Consider the following 22,799-nt stretch of genomic DNA (forward strand, 5'->3'; position numbering starts at 1 on the left):
GATCAGCGCCGCCAATGGAGGGTGTCCATGCCAGTATTTCTAACTTAAAATTTCTTACGTAGAGGAGGCCCAAAGGCCCCAGTGTAGATGATTACGGAACTGTGTTATGTTACCAAGGATGAGGTGGGTGGGAATATCAGATTCGTATTATCTGTGTATACTTGCGTGTGTTTTGTAGAGGGATTTCTCAAATAAAACAAAAACATGGTTCTCGTAATAAATATTATTTTAACATTTCGTTTATCTTATATGTTACACATGCAGGGACCTGAAACGAATTATAATTAAAATAATATTTATAGAGAATCTTTATATATAAACATATGAATTGCACTGTGATGCATTCATCCTCTCGCGGATACACATACGACTCACATATACATAAAATACGAGATGTTCGTACGAACAGCACAAGTCAAAGAAAATATTCCTTTTAAAAATCTTTAATATAATCGCCCTTACTTCACAACTTGATTTTACCAATACATAGTTTCATTGAAAGTAAAACAATCAATGCAGTGACACATTAACCTAATAAATTATATTGTAATCTATATTAACACACAAACGGTCAATTTAAATACAAAATTATCAATAATATAACATAAGTATAATTAAAGTAAAATATTTAACTAAAAAATAGCAACATTTAAGTTCTATGTGCCGGCAGTATCAGTTCGGAATGGAGTACCACCAGACCACCAAGGCATGGAGTAAGAATTAAATGTTCTATTATACAAAATGATATGAAAACATCGATCGCAATAATATCAATTTTAAAACACATCAACACCGTAAAGGATCGACCGAGATGGTGCTGGGTAGTGAGAGAGAAATACAATTAAATCGACGAGATGCCTCGAAATAGACGGTTCCAACTTGTATTTTCAAAATAATACGAATTTCTTTGGTTAACAACTAGCCTACTTTAACCTAACACGAACCTCTCACATCGTCCGGCGGCCACGCAGCCTGTTTATGTAAGGGGCTGGTTCTACTGCCGCCGGCGGTGACACTACTAGGTAAGGCGTCCAATTGACGGTTGCTAGCGTTAAACTAAGCTCTAACTAAACCGAAAGATGTCGAGTGATGAACCGTGCGGGTTACAGGGGACAGGCGGCGGGGTGCGGGGGACTGTTCACATGGCGAGCGCCGCGGAACGCTTGTCTCTGTTCTTCTTGCGTGCCAGTGTACGCGCCTTGCACGCCGCGTTGTTTTGTAGGTGCTGCAAATACAAAGTAAATATTATAAGTATGAAGACACTACTACGGACCGAATATTAAAGTTTAAAAAAGTGTATTATTTTCGAATACATAACTTTTTGAAGAATACGTTTATGAGTATTAGTATGAGCGTATGTTACATACCCGTTCGAGCTTGCTCTGTTTGTGGGCGAGCTGCATGGGTTGCGGCAGTACGTCGGAGAGGCCGAGCGCGGCGCGCAGTACGAGCGAGCGCGGGGCCAGCGCCTGCAGCGCGCCGCCCAGCGCCGCGGCCAGCGCGCCGTACGACGCCGCGCCCGACCACGACGACCAAGATGCTGTCTCGACTCCCACGCGGACCGACATACTCGGGACCTCTCCCTCCTGGAAATAAACCTTGTTATAGAAACTGTCTCTCCCACAAAAAAATCCTAGTTTATGCACTTTCTTCTGTCTTGACGGTTCAAAGACAATATTGAAAAACACAAAACCAATAAATTCTAAACGGTAATCGTATCTCGTTTAACAATAGTAGGCAACTAAGTTGGCGTGGCCGGTTATGTGTAATAAGACTGTCTATCGCAGCTTTTTCGTACACTGTGGATTGCAAATGGCAACCACCCTTTGCGAAATACTGACTTTTTATCAGCCAAATCTAGTTAAAAACTCAACACTAAGGTAAATTACAGAAAACTCAGCAAAATAGATACTACACGTACCTCAAAGTACTTGAGAATGTCTCGGAAAGTAGCACGCTGCAGCTTGCGGTCTCGCTTGGCGCGGAATTTGTGCGAGTCGCGCGCGAGTTCACTGAGCCGCGGCAACATGGCGTCCACCAGCGCCGTGATGGCAGGCTCGGTGGCTCCGTCCTCGTCCGTCACCGCCTCGTAAGCGATGGCTAACGCTGTACCCGCCGCCATACGGACCTGGAATAAGCAATTGTTTATATGTAATAAGTTTAGGTTGAAAGCTGAATACTGGTTTCTGTGTTATATTTGGTTTGAATGTAAAATACGATGAAAGTAGTTAAGAACATGTTATGAGAATAATGAGAGGGGTTACAAAAAGTAGTAATGTAATGTGTAAAGGGGATGTTAGAAATAAATACCAGATGTTTAGATCAGTGTATACTCCATACCAGCTTGCTTATATGACCAAATACAATAAATGGAATAAAAGTTAGAGAAGTTCATGTAAGTGGACGTCGTTCTATAGCTTCCACCAATTGTATACATTGATGTAGGTACGTAATGTATCCTCACCTCAAGTGAGACAGCTTCGAGTAAGTCCCCGAGCCTGGCGAAGGACGGCGCCTGGTTGGTGAGCAGCTGCAGCGCGTGTCCGGGCGACAGTAGCGGCAGCAGTAGGCTCCAGGCGTCCAGCGCCGCCGCGTGCCACGCGCCCTCCTCCACCGCCGCGCCAGACACCTTCACGCTGCCGTCGCCCTGGGGACGTACAATAACAATCAATATATTGCCATTTAGGTACATATAGATGCAATACTACACCTGCTTATAAATAAAATACTATGCATATTCTAGCTGTTACTTCATTCAGACAACAATATCATGACAGTTTTGGAAAATGCTCAGTTTTTTCCTAACAAGTCAAAGAAACATACAGGCCATATTTCAACTTGCTTTGTTAACAGTCAATGACTCAGCAAGAAAAGACTTTTAATAGACAAATAAAAATACAACAGTAACAACAAAGTTTATTCACCTTGAGGTAGCTACCACTGAAGATGGTCTCGTACATGCGCATGACCTCTAAGATCTCGGTGAGGTCGTCTTCCATTAAGTAGCAGAGCACAGCCAGAGATGAACAGCACTGTAAAAGAAACAAATACCATTAGGAATAAAGCATCCGAAAATCTTTGGTAAAGACAAATGTATTTGTACTGTGACTAAAATTATTTGTACAAAAAATCTTATTTTGACTTAAAATTTGAATAGTGTGGCTTATTTGGTTTATTACAAAACAATAATTCAGTTTATTCAACAAAATTCTCGTCATGTTGTAGTATTTACCTCAGTGCGTGTGTCGAGGGAAGCGGATTTGTCTGTGCAGGCAGCAATGAGAGCGGGCCGAACTTCGCGAACGAATTCTTCTGTGCCTTCCTCTCCAATCTGTGAATACAATTATAACAATGTTTAGTACATTTATTACAGTACAGATTGATGTTTTAAAACATTACATTACATTTGAGAATGGTATCAGATCAGACTTAATGTTTGGAAAAACATCAGATCAACTGTCCATTTTAGATCAACTTGTAGAAAGTAACTAATGGTCTGTAATTTAATTATACAATTGTATTTATGTAATTTTCTTATGTAAGTGATATATAATATGTAATAATTATCTTATCTCATCCGATTATTAACCCAGAATGTGTAATGGATTAATTTCTAAATACTCTACCGATACTAAAGAAAATCATTGCAGCTCGGAATGGTATCTCTTTAAACTAGTATGTTATAGGACCATATGATTCTGACTACTAACCTGTAAAGCCAGCAACGGTGCAATAGCAGCTGCAGCCTTTTTCTCCCCATCCTTTCCTCGTCGCAGGGCTCTGGACACATGGTCAGCCAATGTAGCGCGGTGCGAGGACAACAGGCCGTCCAGTGCACGCCGCTGCAGCGCTGCACGCAGCGATACGAACGCTGTAGCACGCGCCGCATTAGCGCGAGCGTTCAGCGACTCAATCAGTTCTAGCACCTTCTCTTCGAATTTCTCTTGGATTTCGCTCTCTGTGGAAGATAGTATAAAGGTTAAATTGTGTGACTATAAGAAGATCATATTAATAGGGATGATGACGGAAAATATGCAAGCAAAATTCATTGTGAAACTGCTTTAAATTGAAGATTAGAGGATGATATAGTTTACCATCTCTATTGGCAAAGCATTTCTTTTAATGATGATGAAATAATACAGCCTTCAATTTTTAGCCTAGCCTTAAAATCTATCCTATCGTTAAATATCTTATGTACTGTACATGCCTAGAATGTACATTACACCACCGATATTATATACTTCCTGCCACGTCACAAAAGTGATAAGTTATGGATAAAAGCGTCATATCCACCATATGTGCGGTCTGCTGTTGCATCATACTTATCATAGTGACAAATAACATATTACCATTTGTAGTAATCGACCATAATAAGTGCATCACAAAGAGAAGGCGGAATATGGAATTGTAGATAAGTTACCATTCATAGGCTGGTATAGACTACACATTTATGTTATGTATGACGTGTAAAACAAACGTTTTAATTATGTATTACATAATACTTATTACATAGAACAATAGCTACTATTTATTTATGTAATTCTCCTTACATTGTAATCTAAATGAAGCCCGTGTATTGCTACTAAGATAAGAGAACGATTATACTTGTGTACATTATAAAATTAACTACATTACTGTGTGTCAAGGTCGATTTTCCTTTGCAACCTCGTGGAGATAGTTATTAATATTGTAAACCTACTTTTAGATATTAATATTCATTGTTTTATAATAAAAAGGCAAGATATTGCAGTTATAATAGAAAAATACTTACTAAGTCTATATCCAAATAAATAGTATATACATCCTGGTAGTAAGCGGGTTGGTGGCCAAACGCAGACTTATCAACGTTAAAAAAAATACATCGATTTTGGCCACCGAAACTATAAAACCTAGACCAGTTTTTAGCCATTTAAATAACTTGAAATGAATTCTAATTGCTATCGTAATAAAAGGAATATAAGTTTGTATGTCAATACAAAACTAGTTTTTGTTTATTAATATTTATGATAAGTGTTACAAAATATAACACAAATTTTGTAGTTAAATGATAACGACAGTCTAATGATATGATACCGCGATACTAGGAACATTTGAAGTTGATAAAATGTTGAACACGCCTCCGTTCCATGTCGTAATGATAAACTCTACTTGCAAAGTGATTTGTTACAATCATAGGTGTGTACAAAAATTAGTAGTCAATTTTTCTGAAGCTGAATTCTTTGATTGAACGTTTTAATCTCTCAATTTGAATTTTGAAATCCTAATTCCAGAAGTAAATTAAACATTTCTCAGTTATAAGGATAATAAGCAAGGGAATGTATGTAGTCATGGAGTTTCTTGTTCGTTTTTCTCAATACGAATCTCAACTGTGGAATGAGCAGTTTACTTTAAATAATGGAAAACTTTATACTGACGTTTCAACGTACCCTTTAATTGAATGTAATTTGACTTTGAAATATAACTTTTATCCTCAAGCGAAAACAAGCTTTATTACAATTTATTACGTAAGATCATAAGTAAGAGGTTGTGTAACTTGAATCAACTTCTGAAAACGAGTCACGTTTTTGTTTTATTAGCTCCGAACTGAAAAATATTCCACACGGAACGTTGTATATCGCGAATCACTATCCAATATAGGTGTTGTTGCCTCCAAGGTCAGTGGCGAGGTGGGCAAACTTATCAAATTAGTTGTTGATAACCTTGGCAGCGCCCGATATAGGAACTACATAAAGATCAAACTTAACATATGTTACGTTAGTTTTAATGTTGGTGAAAGATAATCTTTGGAAAAGATTTTGAGATTTATTAAGAAGCTGATTGCTATTTTGTCATGGTGTATACGCAATTTAAACATTTACTCTATACGTATTAACTTCCAACCTAAATTATGGTATAGTTCAGGTCTCAGTGCAATTATTTTGCTTAATGTAAAAACTAAAAAGATTTCAACCTTCACCTTATCTAAAAAGTTACAGCAATCTTCGACGTTTACGTACAAATATCGAATAATTGCGTCAGAACGTTGTTAATTTTAAATTTTTTAAGTTCTTAGTCAAATACAATTTTTTCTTAGAAATAAAAGAGGTAGTGAAATGTATGTTACGCTTGCTAATGACTCTGCAATACCCGATATTTTTAATTAGGAATGTCATTTAGTTGATAATATACAAAATGCGATAAACAACAAAACATTTATTACTAAGCTGACCTGAATATCACGCGAAGAATGTCATTAAGCGTAAAATTACGGGCTCTGATAGGGGAAAAATTGCATTAGTTTAGGAAAGGAACTCGGCGATAACTCGGCGACTATGTATATCGAATGCACAAAACGTGCGGAAACACGTTTTTTACTGCACACACGTGTAAAATTATTGAGTAATATTGACATGTGACTTGAATTTAAATCCTTTAGTACTATAAAGCTGGCTGAATGTTGGCTATCTCTCGCTACTAAAATATGAGTCCCGGGGTGGCTTGAAACTAGTAGAGCATTTCTCGAAGTTTACGGGAATAGAACGGATATGGCTTTACTGTGTTGAATTGTACTATTTTCAGGAATCGCGGTCAAATAGTAACATATTTAACCAATTTCTTATTCGAGGAATGAATTTTTGACATTTTTTTGTACGTAAAGATACAAGAGCGCATTATCTCCTCGCTGATAAGTGCTTGCATAGTAACCTATCGATTTATCTAGTAATTTTTGTTACCACGTGAATATAATTCTAGTGTGAATAGAACTCAATTAAATTAACATTAAACTGTGGACTTATTTGTTACACTTGTTCGAAAAGGTGTTAATGACTATGATAGTTACTTCTATGTCAGTGTCATACAGAAGAAATGAAAATATAATTGTCTGTATTCTGAAAAAACATTAATTTGAATTAGCATTACTTGCCGTAATGTGTACCTCTGCCTACCCCTTCGGAGATAAAAGGCGTGACGTTGTATTCTAAATAATTACTTAGCCAACACAATTGCAAATTATTTCTAGAAACGCTACACCTTTCACTCTTTACAAACTATCGCAAAACAGAGCATTTCCCACGCCGAAACTTTTCTCTGGAAAATTCTTTAAAACCTATCGTATCGGACATATATACGTCATTCTGCAGTGAAGCGACAACCGTGGGTGGAACATTACATTACGTTATGTATTACGTATAAATCTCTAGTGACGTCACAGATCCCACGCAATGGCTTTACGACGTCACATAAAATCTTGGCCAATATTATGACGTCTGTTTATGTTTGTGTAATGGAAAATTGTGTCCTTACCTAAAGTTACATGTAAAGTCAATGTTTTGGTTATTTATGTTTTGGCAAATGGCTTTTACGGGAAGGTAAAATATGTGGAATTTCCTTTAACATTCACTGCTATTTTATGTCCAACTTGTATTTAGTAAAAATAGTCTAAAACGGGTTCATATAATAATTAGAGAAACTTCTTTTATCAATTTTGGCCTCGAATTGTGCAACATATGTCACTCGTGCGTCATAGAGGCGTAATCTATGTGATAAAGCTATGCACCAGTAGCAACCAGTATGCTCAGTGGCCAGTGGCACGTGTGACGATATTGATTCAATATAACAATACGTACTAACAGACCTACATAATGGATTGGCTGTATACATATACCGAGATTCTATGTAGAACTAATTGTTAGTTAGCGAGTTTGGAAACTACTCGAATAACCCGGAAAACCCTCGAATATGGTCTATCAGTCTTATGCAAACGTACCGAGATTGGTGGTGTTATTTAGCCAAGATGTTATAAGAGAAGAATTGCTTACAGTTATAATATTTAAACATCAGTTTCTGTTAGCCGGACCGTTCGTTTTCATATTTATTTTAAGGAAGATTTTTCGCAGATTCGCAGATCGAGAACTAAGGATAGGAATAATCCGGAGCTGCGGACTACCTAGCGGGTTTACCGGGGCTCCGGCTTGAAAAGCAGGGGTAGGAACGGGGTGGTTTTTAGTCAGTAAGAGTCTGTCACTCCCTCTCGCCTCGCCCTAGCAAGAGAAGTCATTTCCCCCCCTCAAAAAAAAAAGGATAGGACTAAACCCTGTTTCTTCAGGAGATTTGTTATAACACGGACGATATTTATGAAATAAAAGCTATTCATTGTGTGCAAGTACTCTGAAAGTAAGTGGATCAGATAGCGATACGTCTGTGTAATCAAAACATTAGTCACTGTCCTTCTTTAGGTCAACGACACGACCTTCACATCCGTGCAAATAAGTCATAGCAAAAAATAACGCGCACAAATACTTGGAACAAGTCTATTCTAGTATAATTTGAATGAGGAAAAGAAACACCGCATGGAGTGTGATTTTAAAGCGTGTCTGGTTTTGACCGCGTGGTAAAACTAGCAAAAGAACTACACCTTATTAGGACATGTATCTATCACCAATTCTGCTATGAAACTATAAAGACTGATTTAGAAAGAACACGGAAATAATAGTGGCATAGTCGTTCACTATAGAAGAACTAACTTGACAAAGTAAGGACCCATTAAAGGAAATATAGGTCATCATAAAAAAGTTATGCCAACATACTCTTATTTACACTGGAACATTAAACCCAGGGTCAACTAAGTTTAGGAGGTCAGCCAAGTTTCCACGTAACACTTGGACGCTTCGCTATCGATTGTCGTATAGTGGTTCACTGCAGTTATTGATATGGAAGGATTATTTGAGCAATAGGATTTAATGACGATGCTTATCTGATTTAGGGAGATTATTGTTCAAAGCTACGCACTTGATTGTAAAAAAGGAGAACTAACTGCTGCACTCAGAGACATTTAATGATTATTTAAACTATTCCTATTTTGTTCCGATAACAATTGCTAAGGATGGGGTTAAGTAACCATTAAATGACTCTGAGTATGGTGGTAAGAGACAGTAACTGATGGAATATGCAATCTGGAATGGAATTTTTGGATTGCGGATCCATGGAAATATTCTAAAAATATTCTGGTATGAAAATTGACATATAGCCAAGATCTGGAAACATTGCAAATACGTATAGGTACATACTTTAGCTGTATTCTGTACCGTGCCTCATAATAACAATAATTCGATGTTTGCCGTGGGTTATTTCCACGGCGCTTGATTACTAAGCGCCATGTTTTTGCTTACCGTTTTTTGGAGTGATTGATCTCTGAATCTGTACTTACTGACCGATGTTATAAGGATAAATGCAACAGTATTAAACAGTGATGGTAGTATGATAGGAGCAGCATTAGTAAGAGCGTTAAAACAAATAAGGGAGGATGAGTAGAGAAAATGTGAGAACATGACGTGAGAGAATGATAGAGAGTGAAGATTATTTCGTTGCGGTAACAAAGACTTAGACAATAGAGTGCTACAGACATGATGACGGACAAGACAACTGACAAGCAATGTTAGCGAGGTGCTTATACATAAGGCTTGGTGCGAGTAAGCGACAACTTAGAGCGTTGCAAAATGAACCTTAGAACCAAGTAATAAGAGTTTTTAAAGACCTCTCAAAGCTTTGTGATCTATCTCGGTTTCCGATTCTGGTGACGGAGGTCTATAATACATATTTAAGTGCTGGTCCTTTAATTCCTTTTCTTTCGGGTCAGGTTCCTTCACAATTTTCTTCAAATACAGCCTCGGCCCTTCAAATCTAAAGTTTCGTTGTGTTTCTGACCCTGGAGAACAGTACTCAAATTCTAACAATGTCTTTTAAGAACGAATACAAACAATAATATGTGTGAAATATCGATATAAGAACTGTTTTGCCATTTTAGAGGTGGGCTTTGTCTATTCGATTGTTTGGTTTGTTTTATAAATCGGATAGATAGCTTTTATCTTGAACTTTGATTTATCTATTTTTTAATGTAGTGAAAAATCAACAAAGAAATCAATAATGAAAAAACAAAACAAATTAGCGTACATTGTTCAGACTTAATTTGGCATTATAAATATTTTTCCTTTAACAACATTATTTGTGCAAACATGAATACAACATAATAAACTTTAATGCCACAAATTCACAATGAGACATCAGGAAGTTCAAGGTCATTTAAAATTGAGGCAATTGTCTTAAATCGATATTGTTCTTACTATACATGATAGAACGATCTTTACATTGTAGTTCCTCTGGTAGAATTTCTTTATTTTGTGTCTTTTTCCATATGATCCTGGTTTCTCTGACCTTCCTGCCCTTTGGGTTGCCTGTTGAAAATATTGAAGTTGTCAGTGTAATCCTAAGTTGCCTTGCCATACCTAGCAGCACATCTAGCTTTAGCTGCCAACATTGTCTAGCCAACTAAATATGAATGAAGTTGTTTTAGCTTACTCTTGAGTCTCTAACTTTCAAAACAATGATTACATTGAGACAAAAAATTGCTAAAGACGCCATCTAGACTTCGACTGCAAGAAGCGTCTAATTAGGCAAGCGCTAATTAACATAGCTAAGCACGAGTCAAGTACACGGGAGTATATTAGCGAATATGTTTCCTGATAAAATACCAGTCATTAAGGACCAATTTATTTTAGGTTTAAGGGGCACGATTAGTCCTTTAACATAATGTTTAAACGATTACTGTTGCTTGAATAATCTAATTACTTATCTTCTACCAACAACACGGTCGTGGTCTTTCAAGTAAATTCAATATTTATCAGTTATTTGTACTTAAACTGCAGTTTTTATCTCTTTAGAGGCGGGAAATGAGAGACAAAGTTCATTAAAAAGAGAGATAGTACGATATTGTTATTGCTTTACAAAGTTACCAAGAATATTTCGTTGTGGCACTTAAGATAGGTTGGATTTAGCAATTAGTGGATGCCAGTTACATTCCATAAGAAATGTGTACCGATTTACTAATAATTTTATTGATTTAATACACGTGACTTGGAGTGACTTTTAGACCTACTAGATTACGCCATTGAGGAATTGAGATGGGTAATGTTGGCATTAAAATACATAATATAGATTACTTATTAAATTGATAAGTCCTGAAATACAAATAACTGTATGATACAGTGATTAAATTCCTTACCGAATGAAACTATACGAAGTAATAAGAGTGGAATTAATCGATTTTAAATACGAATGTTTCCGATGGAATGTTTTATAGTTAGTTAATTATTTCACGTGCCGAACGAAGTACGTGTATACCAATGATTTTTTACCCAACTATGGTTATGATTTTTATGTTTATGACATGACTAAATGACTGTACTTTGGTGTAAGAATGAGCAGTCAGCTTCATTAATAGACATACGAAATGTACCTTGTTACATTTTTGGAATTCAAAATAGTTGTTAGTACTTGTCGTGTGGCCTATAGTATGACCACTGAATTGTACTTGGACTAAAAATAGCCTCCAATAGGGTAGGATATCAATACATGGGGGTTCGATCGCCCCCTACTGCGAAGGGATTAAATTACATGTTGTCCAAACAAGGGTAAATGGTATATCGATTTATATTTGCCCGTTCAGTTGTATGCCGCGATTCTTATATGTAAGGAGATAATACTATTAAATTCACAGATAGTTTGAGAGATTAGCGCGTTCAATCTAAAATAACACTTTAGCTATATGATAATAAAAAGGTTTCATAGTTTTTCAGTACATTCATATAGTCTTAATAATCAAATCCGTTGTCTATTGCGTTTTGGTAGTTACTATCCAGTAGCTAGTCAGTTTTTTATTTGTTCAATCAGAATTAATTATTATCAAAATAAAGCTTAATGTCAAGGACATACGTCTGAATGTCGAATCCACGATAGTGATTAATAAAATATGTTATAATAATTAAATCTAAAGCAGTTTCTATAACATCAATATATTATAACTAATCATTGTTGCTATTTAATGATTAGTTATAGATTACATTATAATGTTTCATGTGGGGTTCGAACCCAAACAACAACAATGCGCCGTAATAATAACGCAATATTTCTACTGTTATTGCGTATTCTCTATTTGGGTTTGTGATCAATTCACTAGAGATCTAGGAATAGAACCCAGACATATAGACAAAAGTGTGGATGGGATTAATAACATACCGGAATTTGGGACTAATAACAACTTCTGCACAAAAAGGCTATGGCTTCACCTAAAAATTAAAAACAATTATTATGGGTATGGCGACTATGGGTCTACTGCCTACATGGAAATAGCAAACTTATTGCTACGGTACTCACTGTCTCGGCGAATCAGCACAGCTGTTTGATACATTTTACATACATCCCTATTATTACACGGGTTTTACCCAATTTAGCCCATATTTAGTAACTGTTAAGGCTCAAATTCTATTGTCCATTATACTAGGTACTATGCCATAAAATCGATAGGACACGGTATTTCCTCGATTCAAAATAAAAGCAGTTTCACAAAAAGCTAGCGACGATACAGTGGCGGCGTAAGGGATGGCGAGAGTGGACTTGTTTAATAGATTTCAAACTTTAATGTTTTGAAATAAAGTCGAGTTTTTAAAGAGATGTGATACATTAGGACGTCTTGCTGCATGGGCAGTTGGCGTGGACATTTTCAACCTTATCATTTTGCATTATAGTTTAAAGTCAAGAAGACAAATTCGGATAATATTTTTTTTTATGAACTGTTTTTGTTTGGTCAGCTGATACGCCATCTCATTGCTCTACCTGAGCTCTCACAAATCGTAAGAAATTCATCACGGTTTCAAAACATGCCCTTAAAAAACGAACCATAGCAAGAGATGAAACCATAGGAAGTAATTATTATCATCATAACCACATCTTTGAGCCACAAAGCTTTTGGCACAACTTTACATTTACAGTCAAGAAACGATGCCAAGCCATATTACGCCGCCACTGAATACCAAAGCAGCTGATATTTACTTCTAATACGAATCAATAATTTGGTAATATTCCATTTGAAGGCAGATCTATACACACAATTTCTTGGTATATCTTTAACAAAGAAACTTTCGTTTTCAACCCCTATGGGACAAAGGTTTGAATTGATATAGGTTTCTATATCTTTTAGAGCCGTATCTCACAATATCTGATTACTAGTCATACCTAATTAGTATGTACAGTGATTTAAGGTATGTTTCTGATAGTTAAATAGATATATTTTGACACACATTATTTATTTATTAATAAAGGTTTACCAACAGCTTCTGTATAAGTACAGAGATTATTAAGTACAATAAATACATGTCAGTTTTGGACTTATACAGTCACCAATTATAGGTTAACCAACATTTAATACTAAGTGATAATTTAACACTACACACATCGTATAGAAATGACGACAAATTATCTGTTCGTCTCATAATTACACTTATCAGATGTTGTGAAATAGGATCTTAAAGTATTTGATATGTGTGGATAGATCATATAAACAAGTAATAAATACCTGGATCATCATGGATGCTCTTAAGGTCCGACTGAGCGGAGGTCTCAGACATGTTGTCTATGGTCATGTCTATGCCGGCGTCTTCGTCTGAAGAGTAAGCCTGTTCTGTTCTTTTGTGCTCTGGAAACATGAAAGAGGTGGTTAATAAAAAAATAAAACAATAGCTATTCATTCCTTGTAACTTTGGGTCTATTCTAAGGGCCAAGGTATACCAATAACAATTTCAAACTGAGGATTTACGAATATCGATAAGCCTAATAATATTTTAGCCATCTCGGGAATTGGACCCGAGATCCTTTGGTTAGCAATGCTGATAACTGCTTGCCACTATTCCATCAAAAAAAAATACATCAGTTAATAATATAATGTATGACGTCATACGTAAAGTCCGTTTACACCCCTATAATGGAGGTTGCTGCCTGTTCTGACGTCATCAGACAAAAGCGTGTAAAACAGGATTTAATGATAGTTTCCAGAAGATTCCAAGGCCTTTCAATATTACTGGATTTAACTACATTTCGAAACTTTAATAAAGAGAATTGAAGTGTATACACGAACGAAAATCAATATACGCATTCGGAAATTATCGATCGGATTTTGAAGAAACTTGAGTAGGGTGTTGTGGGGTTACTATAGATGGGTTCCTGGTGTAAAAATCCATAATGTAGAAGCACTGTAAACTTGTATTAAGTCAGGAAATGTCGCTGATAACTAATGGTTCTGTTAATTTAAGTTTCTTTAGTAAAGCTTTAGACGATAATTGTTGTTTTTGATTATTAAAATCACAAAGGCTATTTAATTTTAATCTCTACACTAGTATTGTAACAAGTGTAATGATTTACATTGCGTGCGTTCGATTGGACAAACGTATACCGCAATACAAGGTTTCAATAGCGTCGACCTGCCATTGCAAATGTAAACTAAGTACCTATAACATGTAACTGCAATCACCTTGGCACTTACAAGGACTTATACTGGCCTCATTTGAATAGGTCCTTGAATGCCATATAAAGCTGTTGCAGTATTATGTTCGAAGTATGGATTTATGCGGCAGTGCGCCATTAAAATGCTGTTAAGTCGTTTATGCTTGCAACCACTTCAATTAGGAAATACAAGGTCGTTCAATACTTTGGGAGAAAATTAGGAAATGTAAAATTGTTTCTAGAGCTCTACGAAAACATTTATTTTTTAATTTTGATGAAGTTATTTGTATACAGATCAAGTCTGAATATTAACTTCTGAAATTGAACCTAATATTTAAAACTTTTCAAGCTATTTATTCCGAAGGCACGTTCACTTAGAATTTCAATGAGCAATGTAACTATAACACATAAACACAACAACATTAACATTCTTGTTGGGGTCTCAAGTGTGTCAGTAGTTCAACGCTTAATGTTTCTCCATCTAATTGTTACATCATTACTAACCTTCTGTATTATTAGACTGTACTGTGAACTGTGATCATTCAATTAGACGTGTTGAGACAAATCATGAACATTCTAGGTCTATGATTAACCGAAGAGACCTAACCTTCGTTGATTCAATGCAGCAGACAATTTGCTATTATTTATCGGTGTATCACAGCCATATCGCTTGTCAAATCACTGTCAGTGGAGCTCTTTCGAGACATACAACAGTTTCATAAGGTATATAAGTGCAATAGTATTTGAGATATTGAAATCTTTTTTTAAAGGTACAGTTGAATGCTAGTATTCTAGGGTAAACTTTACCATTTCATGATTTGATGTTATTATTACTATACAATACAAATTTTGATAATACATTGTACATTGTAGTAACTTTACTGTATTAGAACAATGTAACTAAGAACCCAATTCTTTTGTTATGCTTGCAAGGTGTAGTTCAAAATGGCTCACAATGATAAACAAAAAAGTTTGTATACAAAACCAAGGAAAGGTACAGATTTGATAAAAAAAATGGTCTGCCCTGAGTCCTTCACACCAAAGAAAAGCATTTTTTTTTTATAAGCAATCCAACCTTCTAAGGTACTGCCACAAAAAATATACCATGTGGATGCCTCCATTTTGTGTTTACCAACAAACATTTGGGTACTCTGTTGTTGGTAAACAAAATGGCTGAGGCTGAATAGATGCTTCAAAATAAAATTGCTTAGATATTATACTACCATAGCATATTTTAAATTGACTATCAAGTCATGAATATTTATCTTACTGCCATACTCAAAGTCGACAAATGGATACTTTGTATACTTAACCCAGTCCTTAGCAATTGTTTTCGGGACAAGATCGTTACTGAGGAATAGTTTAAGTAATAATTGTCTCTGAGTGTGGCAGTAATTATGGTTAATAAACATTCACAAATAAGTAACTAGGTAAATATTAAATATGTAATTAAGTATAATGAGAAATTAATGATATAATTATGTTCTCCACTTTTACTTAAGTATTTTTATTAAATTCATGCTTTCTAACTGAGAATTGCAAATAAATATTATAGTTAATTACAGTAAAAAATATAGTAACTAAGGTTTCAAGAATACTAAGATATCTCCATAATACAGGATTTAATATGATACCAGTATGTAAAGGTTGCAAAGGCCTTCAATTTGTAGCTTTATAGAGAGAATACTAAACATATAGGTAGTTAATAATAGATCTGTTGCCAAGCTTAGCTTATGACATAATGTAAAGTGACATTGAAAATTATTGTATACAGCATACAGCCAACCAATGTTTACATAATATTTTTCCAACAACAATGACGAATTGTTGGCAGTAGGTACACAACTTTTGGGAAAATTATTTTATAAAGTAAATTCTTTAGGCTGTACATTAATTTCCTTAGTATATACCTATATAGTTTAGAATATATTGTGTTCTAACTATTCAGTGCAATGGAATCTTTGGTTTGGTCTCTTGCTCTTGTTTAATGTCTAGAGATATGGTTTTTATTGAATATTATTATGCAAAATTTGACTCAATGTTTATTTAGATTCATACAAAATATGTGGTGTGGGTTCAGAGCTATTATATTTTTTTATTTGATTGTTCATGCAGAGGTCTTGGAGATAAAATAAATGTTCTTAGAATTACACAAGGTGTGTTAGGTGACAAAAGGGATTCAGATGATATCTCATTGAGCATTCTTCAATGACAAACATAACTGTATTGCAATATTGCTACATTTTAATGAGCAAGCCAAATAAACATGGTATTTTCTACACTAGGAAGTAAATCATTATGTAAAATTATGTAATGTACAATCTAATATTTTTAGCAAGGCCATCACTATCATTTCGATAAATAAACCAAATGTCAGACCGCAATCACTCTGCCTGCGTCTGTAGACAAAGCGTGACCACATTGAAACTGACATGTGGTCATTGCAACGTTATGAAACGTGAAAGTAAAGGTTGCGCTGCGATACAACACGGGCCTTGCGAAACCCCGGAATTATTTCTCGAAAGATTAAAACCTAAACATATGGTGACTTAGCAGCCTTCAGGCTGTTGGCACCCAGTATTGCGACCGTGAACAAATATACGTAAACGTCACTACGTCCCGCGGAAAGTCCGTCGCCACAAGGTCGCCGCGTGATCTCATTCTTGGCGGAACCCGAGCTCCACACACCACATAACCAAACTCTTTACACTAGAATTAATCAAAACTTACCGTATTTTCCTTTTTTCTTTCCTTTAGGCATTGTGGATGATGTTTTTTTCGAACGATTACTTACAATAGACTCTATTTTATATAATTAGATATTCACTATGTATTTATTTTAACTACGTATGTCACTTAATCAAGATGGAGAAAAGTTCAATATATCAGTTCTTGTTGAACAATCGGGGCACGGAATATAACATAAAACTAAAATTTCCGAAAAACTTTTTAACATGTTTAACCGAGTAACATGCACACTATAAACTCCCCGCTTTGCGCAATGCGCTGTCACTTTTTGTTCATGGTGGGGGTAGAAATTACGCCATCTTTTTTTTAGTGTTGCCAGTGCATAAAGTTATTATCACCCTGTTAAAAATTTGTTTGCACGTCAAAATATAACAAATATCTTTAAAAGAAATACAAACTTTCTGCTACATTTAATTATATTAAATATAACTCAAACAATATTATTCTTTAAACTATATCAAAATAGCTTGTACATTGTTAATATGTATCAAAATATTTACTCATTCTCCCCCGTTTGATAAAAAATATTTTATCTGGTAACTCAGTCAGCTGCCGCGCGTCATTTCAAAGGAAACCCGATGTATTAGTCACAAAAATTATTGTGAAATGTATTGACAGACGAATTTCATACATTGTGTAAATTTTAATCAACAAATAATATTGCACAATACATAGATCCGAACGTCATAATATTCTATGAATTAAATAAAGAATTGCATAAAATTGCACCTTTAAACATAAATAAAATTAAAGTAGTTTTATTGTCTTTAAAAAGTTTCTGACAGTATTTTTTTGACGATGAAAAATTAAGATAAAGTATTATCTATGTGAAACAACCATGCAACAAAGGAGTAACAATGGGTTTTCCAACCATGGAATGGATTTTTGTAAATTGCTTCACTGTAAGTATAGATTAATTTATATTTCTGGAAAATGTTAACTGCTACATAGACTGAATAGTTATGTTCAGATTTTTATTGTTAAAATTGGGACTTTGTTTTAATTACATAAATTGAAAATACCTAGCTTGCGTGTGTGTGTCTGCAACTATCAAGCAATGGGTTTCGGGTTCGATGCCCGATTTGGATAAATAAGTTACTGTTGTTAGTTGTTTATTTTTATTATTGTTGTAAGCATGCTGGTCAGAGATTCTTTGATTCAGGATTCGAACCTGAGAAGTCTTACTGAACAACTATACCTACTAGCGAAGTGAATGTCTTCTAGCTAAGCCAAAATTCAGACTGATTCCTTTCACTGACTCAGGAATTGAACCTGAATTCTCGACAAACGAGGATTTTTACGCAAAGAATAAGGACTCGAACCTGAGAAGTCTTACTGACAACCATACGAGCGAAGTGAATGCCATGTAACCCAAAATTCTGATTTATTCATTTCACTGACTCAAGAATTAAACCTGAGACTTTCGACAAACTAGGATCTTTATGGAAAGAATACTTACGTACTTATTACCATTTATGTCAAATTTTCTTAGGTACTTACATACTTATACCAATAACATAAATTGCTGGCAATAATTTAGCTGTTAGGCTGATTAGGCTCCCGTTCATACATACCTAACAGGTTAATGCAGACACTGAGTCAGTAGCCTTAATGCCGTGTTTACCTGTTAAGCTTGACCTTGAACAGTAAAACATCTAATCATAAGAAGCTAAGATTTTTGTCTCCACTTGCTAGATTTTTTTATGGAATAGGGGGCAAATGTAGGTAAGCTATGGTAAGCGATCAGCGTCGCTCATGGACACCCGCAACACCAGAGGAGCCACAGGTGTGTTGCCGGCCTTTAAAAACAAGTATGTTCTTTCTGTAGATCACCAACTATGTATTAGGCAACAGAGCCGGTAGCTGCTTTTAAAAATTAAGCCAATCCCATTCAATTTAGTTTTCTACTCTTAGTAGACAAGTGTTAAATAGCATTTAGTTTGTGATAAAAGGTAATGCGATTTGATAGTAAGTGGGTCTGGGTACCTAATATTTAAAAAAAAGTTTGTCCCACACTAGGATTTTCTGCTGTGTCGTGGGTGTGTTTATAAACATACACTTGACACTTAGATCCGATACAACAATTTGAGGATAACACAAAGAGTTGCTCCGTGCGGGAATCTAATCCGCTACGCGTTGCGTGGCAGCAGGTTACCCAGCCACCGTACCAACCGAGCAGTCAATAATAAAAATATCTACTAGACTAACTACTTGATTGGAGAAGTGCTAATTATTTGCAGGTGCTTATTGGATTTTTAACCCTCATGTGATGTTAGGATAGCCGACAGGATTAACTGGTTTTAATAGGAATAGCAACAGTGACAACTGACTTCCATATCGCTTGCATCGGTTTCATTCAATAACCGTAGGATTTTTTAACACATAAATAAATAAGGATATCATTTAAATAACATCATTTAATCGTAACTCTACATACATTGCACTGCCATAACACACACGTATCGACAAAATATTAATACTCTTCACTGGAATCAACTATAAACATAAGAGGAACATGATTTACAACGTTACGCATAAAACAATATATCCAATGAATATATCCAATATTACACTCAGTAATCCTAAACGGCCTTTGGTTACATTCGCATTGTTTTTCGCTTTAGGTGGTTCTTGGCTCATCTGCCCGATCTCACTCCACGAAGCTTTGTGCTCCTTTGACCCGTACACCCTGTCCTGTCTAAACTCCGCGCACTGCACTGATATCCTCGGCGGCACCCCCATGAAAATATACCGAGAACTCTTCTTCTTCATATTCATAGACCCTCGCATATCTTCCAATTCCTTCCCGTTAATGTACCAGCGGATTTCCGAGTCCGGAGACGCACGACAGTACGCCTGTATCATGTCTCCGTCTCTGTACTCTTCAGCCAAACCTTCCAGTAACGGCCTTCGATGTCCTTCACCGTGAACCTCCATATGAGCCGTCTTGGTAGCAAACTTGTATGGAGGCACGTCCCTCTCAATGTCGCATCTGTACAACCCGCTCGCCTCCGAAGTTAAGGATCCCAACTTCAGGTGGCAGAAGGAAGGACCGCAGGCCAGCAATTCTATCGTTCCCACCCCGAGGATGGGGAAAGAACGAGTGCTAGGTGTTATGCCAGGGCGATATCTGAAGAATTCGTGAGAGCCTTTGAACCAGCTGAGTATAGTAAAGTTAGCATCGTATCGACACTCGATTTCGATCTCCTTTTGGTGTGCAGGTACGACCTGAGGTACATGGAGGTATGTGATGTTGAAGTTCCTGGCGCGGGCGGCCGCGCACGACGTAAGGAGCAACGCCAGCACCAGCATGATGCCGGGACGCGCGCGCAACTCGCACTGCGCTTTCGCCCTAACCTAACCCAGCGCCGCTAACACGCTCTTAATTAAACAGTTTATTAAACTCCGACACTTAACCGTTGGACAGATAAACGAATCCCTCATTGACAATAGTGTATTTTTTTTCACGAAATTTAATTCATAGACAAATTGGTTTCTATGGGGTGGTGGAATACACCCGCCTGATGATGGGTATTATTGTAAGGGCTCGCCCCTTCTCCCTACTAATTTAAATGACGTTGTCATTTCATTAATTAATTGAAATATTGAATGTAACAATATTCTCGAGCCAAAGGTGAACTATTATTTAATTTTTGAATTAGTTTCCAATTACCACGAACAGTTTTAATATTATGCAATGTCATTCCTATAGATACGCGCCCAAACATCGTGCTCAAGTATGACTTATCGATGTAAAAATATTATCGATGACCAAAACAACCTTTTGAAACAGAACAAAGATTTACAAACAATATGAAATTATCGCAGTGATTCAAAATTGATATTCCCAGGTCTTTTCTTTGTATTACACAATTCAAGAAATGTTAATCGCAACTTTATTCATGAGCGTACAACAATAATATTGCGAAATAAAATTGTAATGTAAACAGGGGTCGATTGCACCATAGCAAGAAAAAAAAAAATGTTGCGCCGCGGCACGGTGACGGGTTACAGGCACCTCCTGCTTGGCTCTTGGCGAGTTACGCACAGAATGTGTCATCCAATTTTGCCAAATGAGACTTATGAACAAATAAAATGGCAGATATCCGTCGTACCGAGATTTTCTTAGAATAGTCCTGATTAACGTTGAAATTATGCTTTATTTAGTTGCTCAGCAAAATAATAACTGCTAAGTAAGTTAGCAGCAACATAATAATTAATGCAACTGCTGTTTTCAAAGACTGACAGGCAGTAATTGTCCATTAATCTAGGTGTGATACTGAGAACTGTCCCTAGCAGTTACAGTTGTTTACTGTCTACCTATTAGGTGACGTACCGTCTCGTCAGTCTAGTCACGCTATACACTGCTGACTCATAACGTAAGACATGTAAGGTAAGCTAGACTTTAAGATGAGACGACAAAATTAATGTATGTCTGTTCTAGATGCAATTTCCAGAATGTTATTCCAATATGAAAAAAAAAACATATGAACAATCACACAAAATCTGGATTCAGACTACGGACAAATAAATAAACATTTCAAAAACAGTTTATTAGCACTTCTTAATAGCAATATAAACACGCAAACCCTGCGTGATATTATCTGATAATCTTTATACTCATGCATGCGCAGTTCTAGAGTCAAAAAACTTTCTTTACAAGAGGGTCACAGAGTGTCCGTGTGCCCACGCGCGTATCTCGGAAATAAGACATTACAATTTTATTAGCGGTGATCATCTTAAGTGTTATCAACGTAATTGAATAATGCATCGCCATAGTGACCGCTGGTGACTCTGTTTTGCTAAACAACAGTATCTAGATTGTTTTGGTCGACTAAAGTCGGTTTTGTCTAGTCATGCTTTGCTACAGTTTACTCAGTTTTATATGGGATACGTAGCTCTGCAACGAGCAGGTGGATCACTATACCTAGTAAGCGACCAGTATGGACCAGCAACACCAGAGGAGTAACAAGTACGTTGCCGGCCTTTATACGCCATACGGTATTGTATTTTTTGATGTTCAATTGTGACACAAAACAGATAATCAAACATAGATCTTATTCGGGAACAGACTGATCTTATCAGGATTAACGCTAGTTTTTATTGCGTTGAGTATGATTCTCAAGCAAAAACTATTCAAAGAATTAAGAAGAATTGAACTCAGATAAACTATGACCAAAATATTAACATTAGCTCAAAACATTCGACTAAGGAGAACGTAAGAAAAATAGTTTCGTAATTATTTTTACTGCCGTATAAGGTCAAGTTTTGTTGTTGTATGGTATGACTCATAAATTCGTCAATGGCGTTTTCAAGATGTATCTAGCTACTTTTTGTTATGAGTATTTGGTAGTCTAGGTTTTTTTAAAGGCAGAATATCTTCCAATGACTCCTCTCGTCCTAGTTGAGGCGATTGTTAGACTCGAACTAAAAACCACCCCGTTCCTACTTCTGTTTCGAGTCTGAGTTCCTGACAACCCGTTAAGTCTTCCACGGTTCTGAATGTAGTAAAGGGTCCTATTTGAAGGCAACTGAGTTTTTGCATTTGCATTTATGAACTGTTTTATTTATTTATAACCCCTAGAATGTATCCTAAATTCTTATACTTGATTCTGGGCTAATTAGTACTACTTACAGAAGTTTTAACAACATTTAGGGTTCATTGTAAAATAGACTTAGAACTTTAGATACAAAGTTACTTTCCACTTGCACCAGAAACACGGTGAAGGCATATGACATTA

The 22,799-nt window shown here is 36.1% G+C and overlaps 2 protein-coding genes across 3 annotated transcripts; both read right to left on the minus strand.

Moving 5' to 3' along the window:
• Nucleotides 1-205: 205 nt before the first annotated feature.
• On the minus strand, nt 206-17,333 carry LOC118280524 (interferon-related developmental regulator 2). Of its 2 annotated transcripts, XM_050701498.1 has the most exons (11): nt 17,041-17,333; nt 13,388-13,507; nt 10,125-10,211; nt 9,515-9,685; nt 3,711-3,958; nt 3,233-3,331; nt 2,925-3,032; nt 2,465-2,647; nt 1,922-2,128; nt 1,368-1,586; nt 206-1,225 (listed from the first exon to the last, which is right to left on the minus strand). In XM_050701498.1, exons 1-11 carry the CDS (start codon nt 17,069-17,071, stop codon nt 1,139-1,141), a joined length of 1,560 nt encoding a protein of 519 aa, XP_050557455.1. In that variant the 5' UTR covers nt 17,072-17,333; the 3' UTR covers nt 206-1,138. The 2 variants fall into 2 exon arrangements, with proteins under 2 accessions (XP_050557455.1, XP_050557456.1); XM_050701499.1 differs by lacking the exons at nt 9,515-9,685; nt 10,125-10,211 and having other exon boundaries at nt 17,041-17,331.
• A 2,124-nt stretch (nt 17,334-19,457) lies between these two features.
• LOC118262099 (uncharacterized) lies at nt 19,458-20,476 on the minus strand. Its single transcript, XM_035573217.2, has one exon. It carries the CDS (start codon nt 20,368-20,370, stop codon nt 19,579-19,581), a length of 792 nt encoding a protein of 263 aa, XP_035429110.1. The 5' UTR covers nt 20,371-20,476; the 3' UTR covers nt 19,458-19,578.
• Between the last annotated feature and the right edge of the window lie 2,323 nt (nt 20,477-22,799).

The sequence above is a fragment of the Spodoptera frugiperda genome, chromosome 20, assembly GCF_023101765.2.
Source record: "Spodoptera frugiperda isolate SF20-4 chromosome 20, AGI-APGP_CSIRO_Sfru_2.0, whole genome shotgun sequence".
In the NCBI taxonomy this organism is placed as follows: Eukaryota; Metazoa; Arthropoda; class Insecta; order Lepidoptera; family Noctuidae; genus Spodoptera; species Spodoptera frugiperda.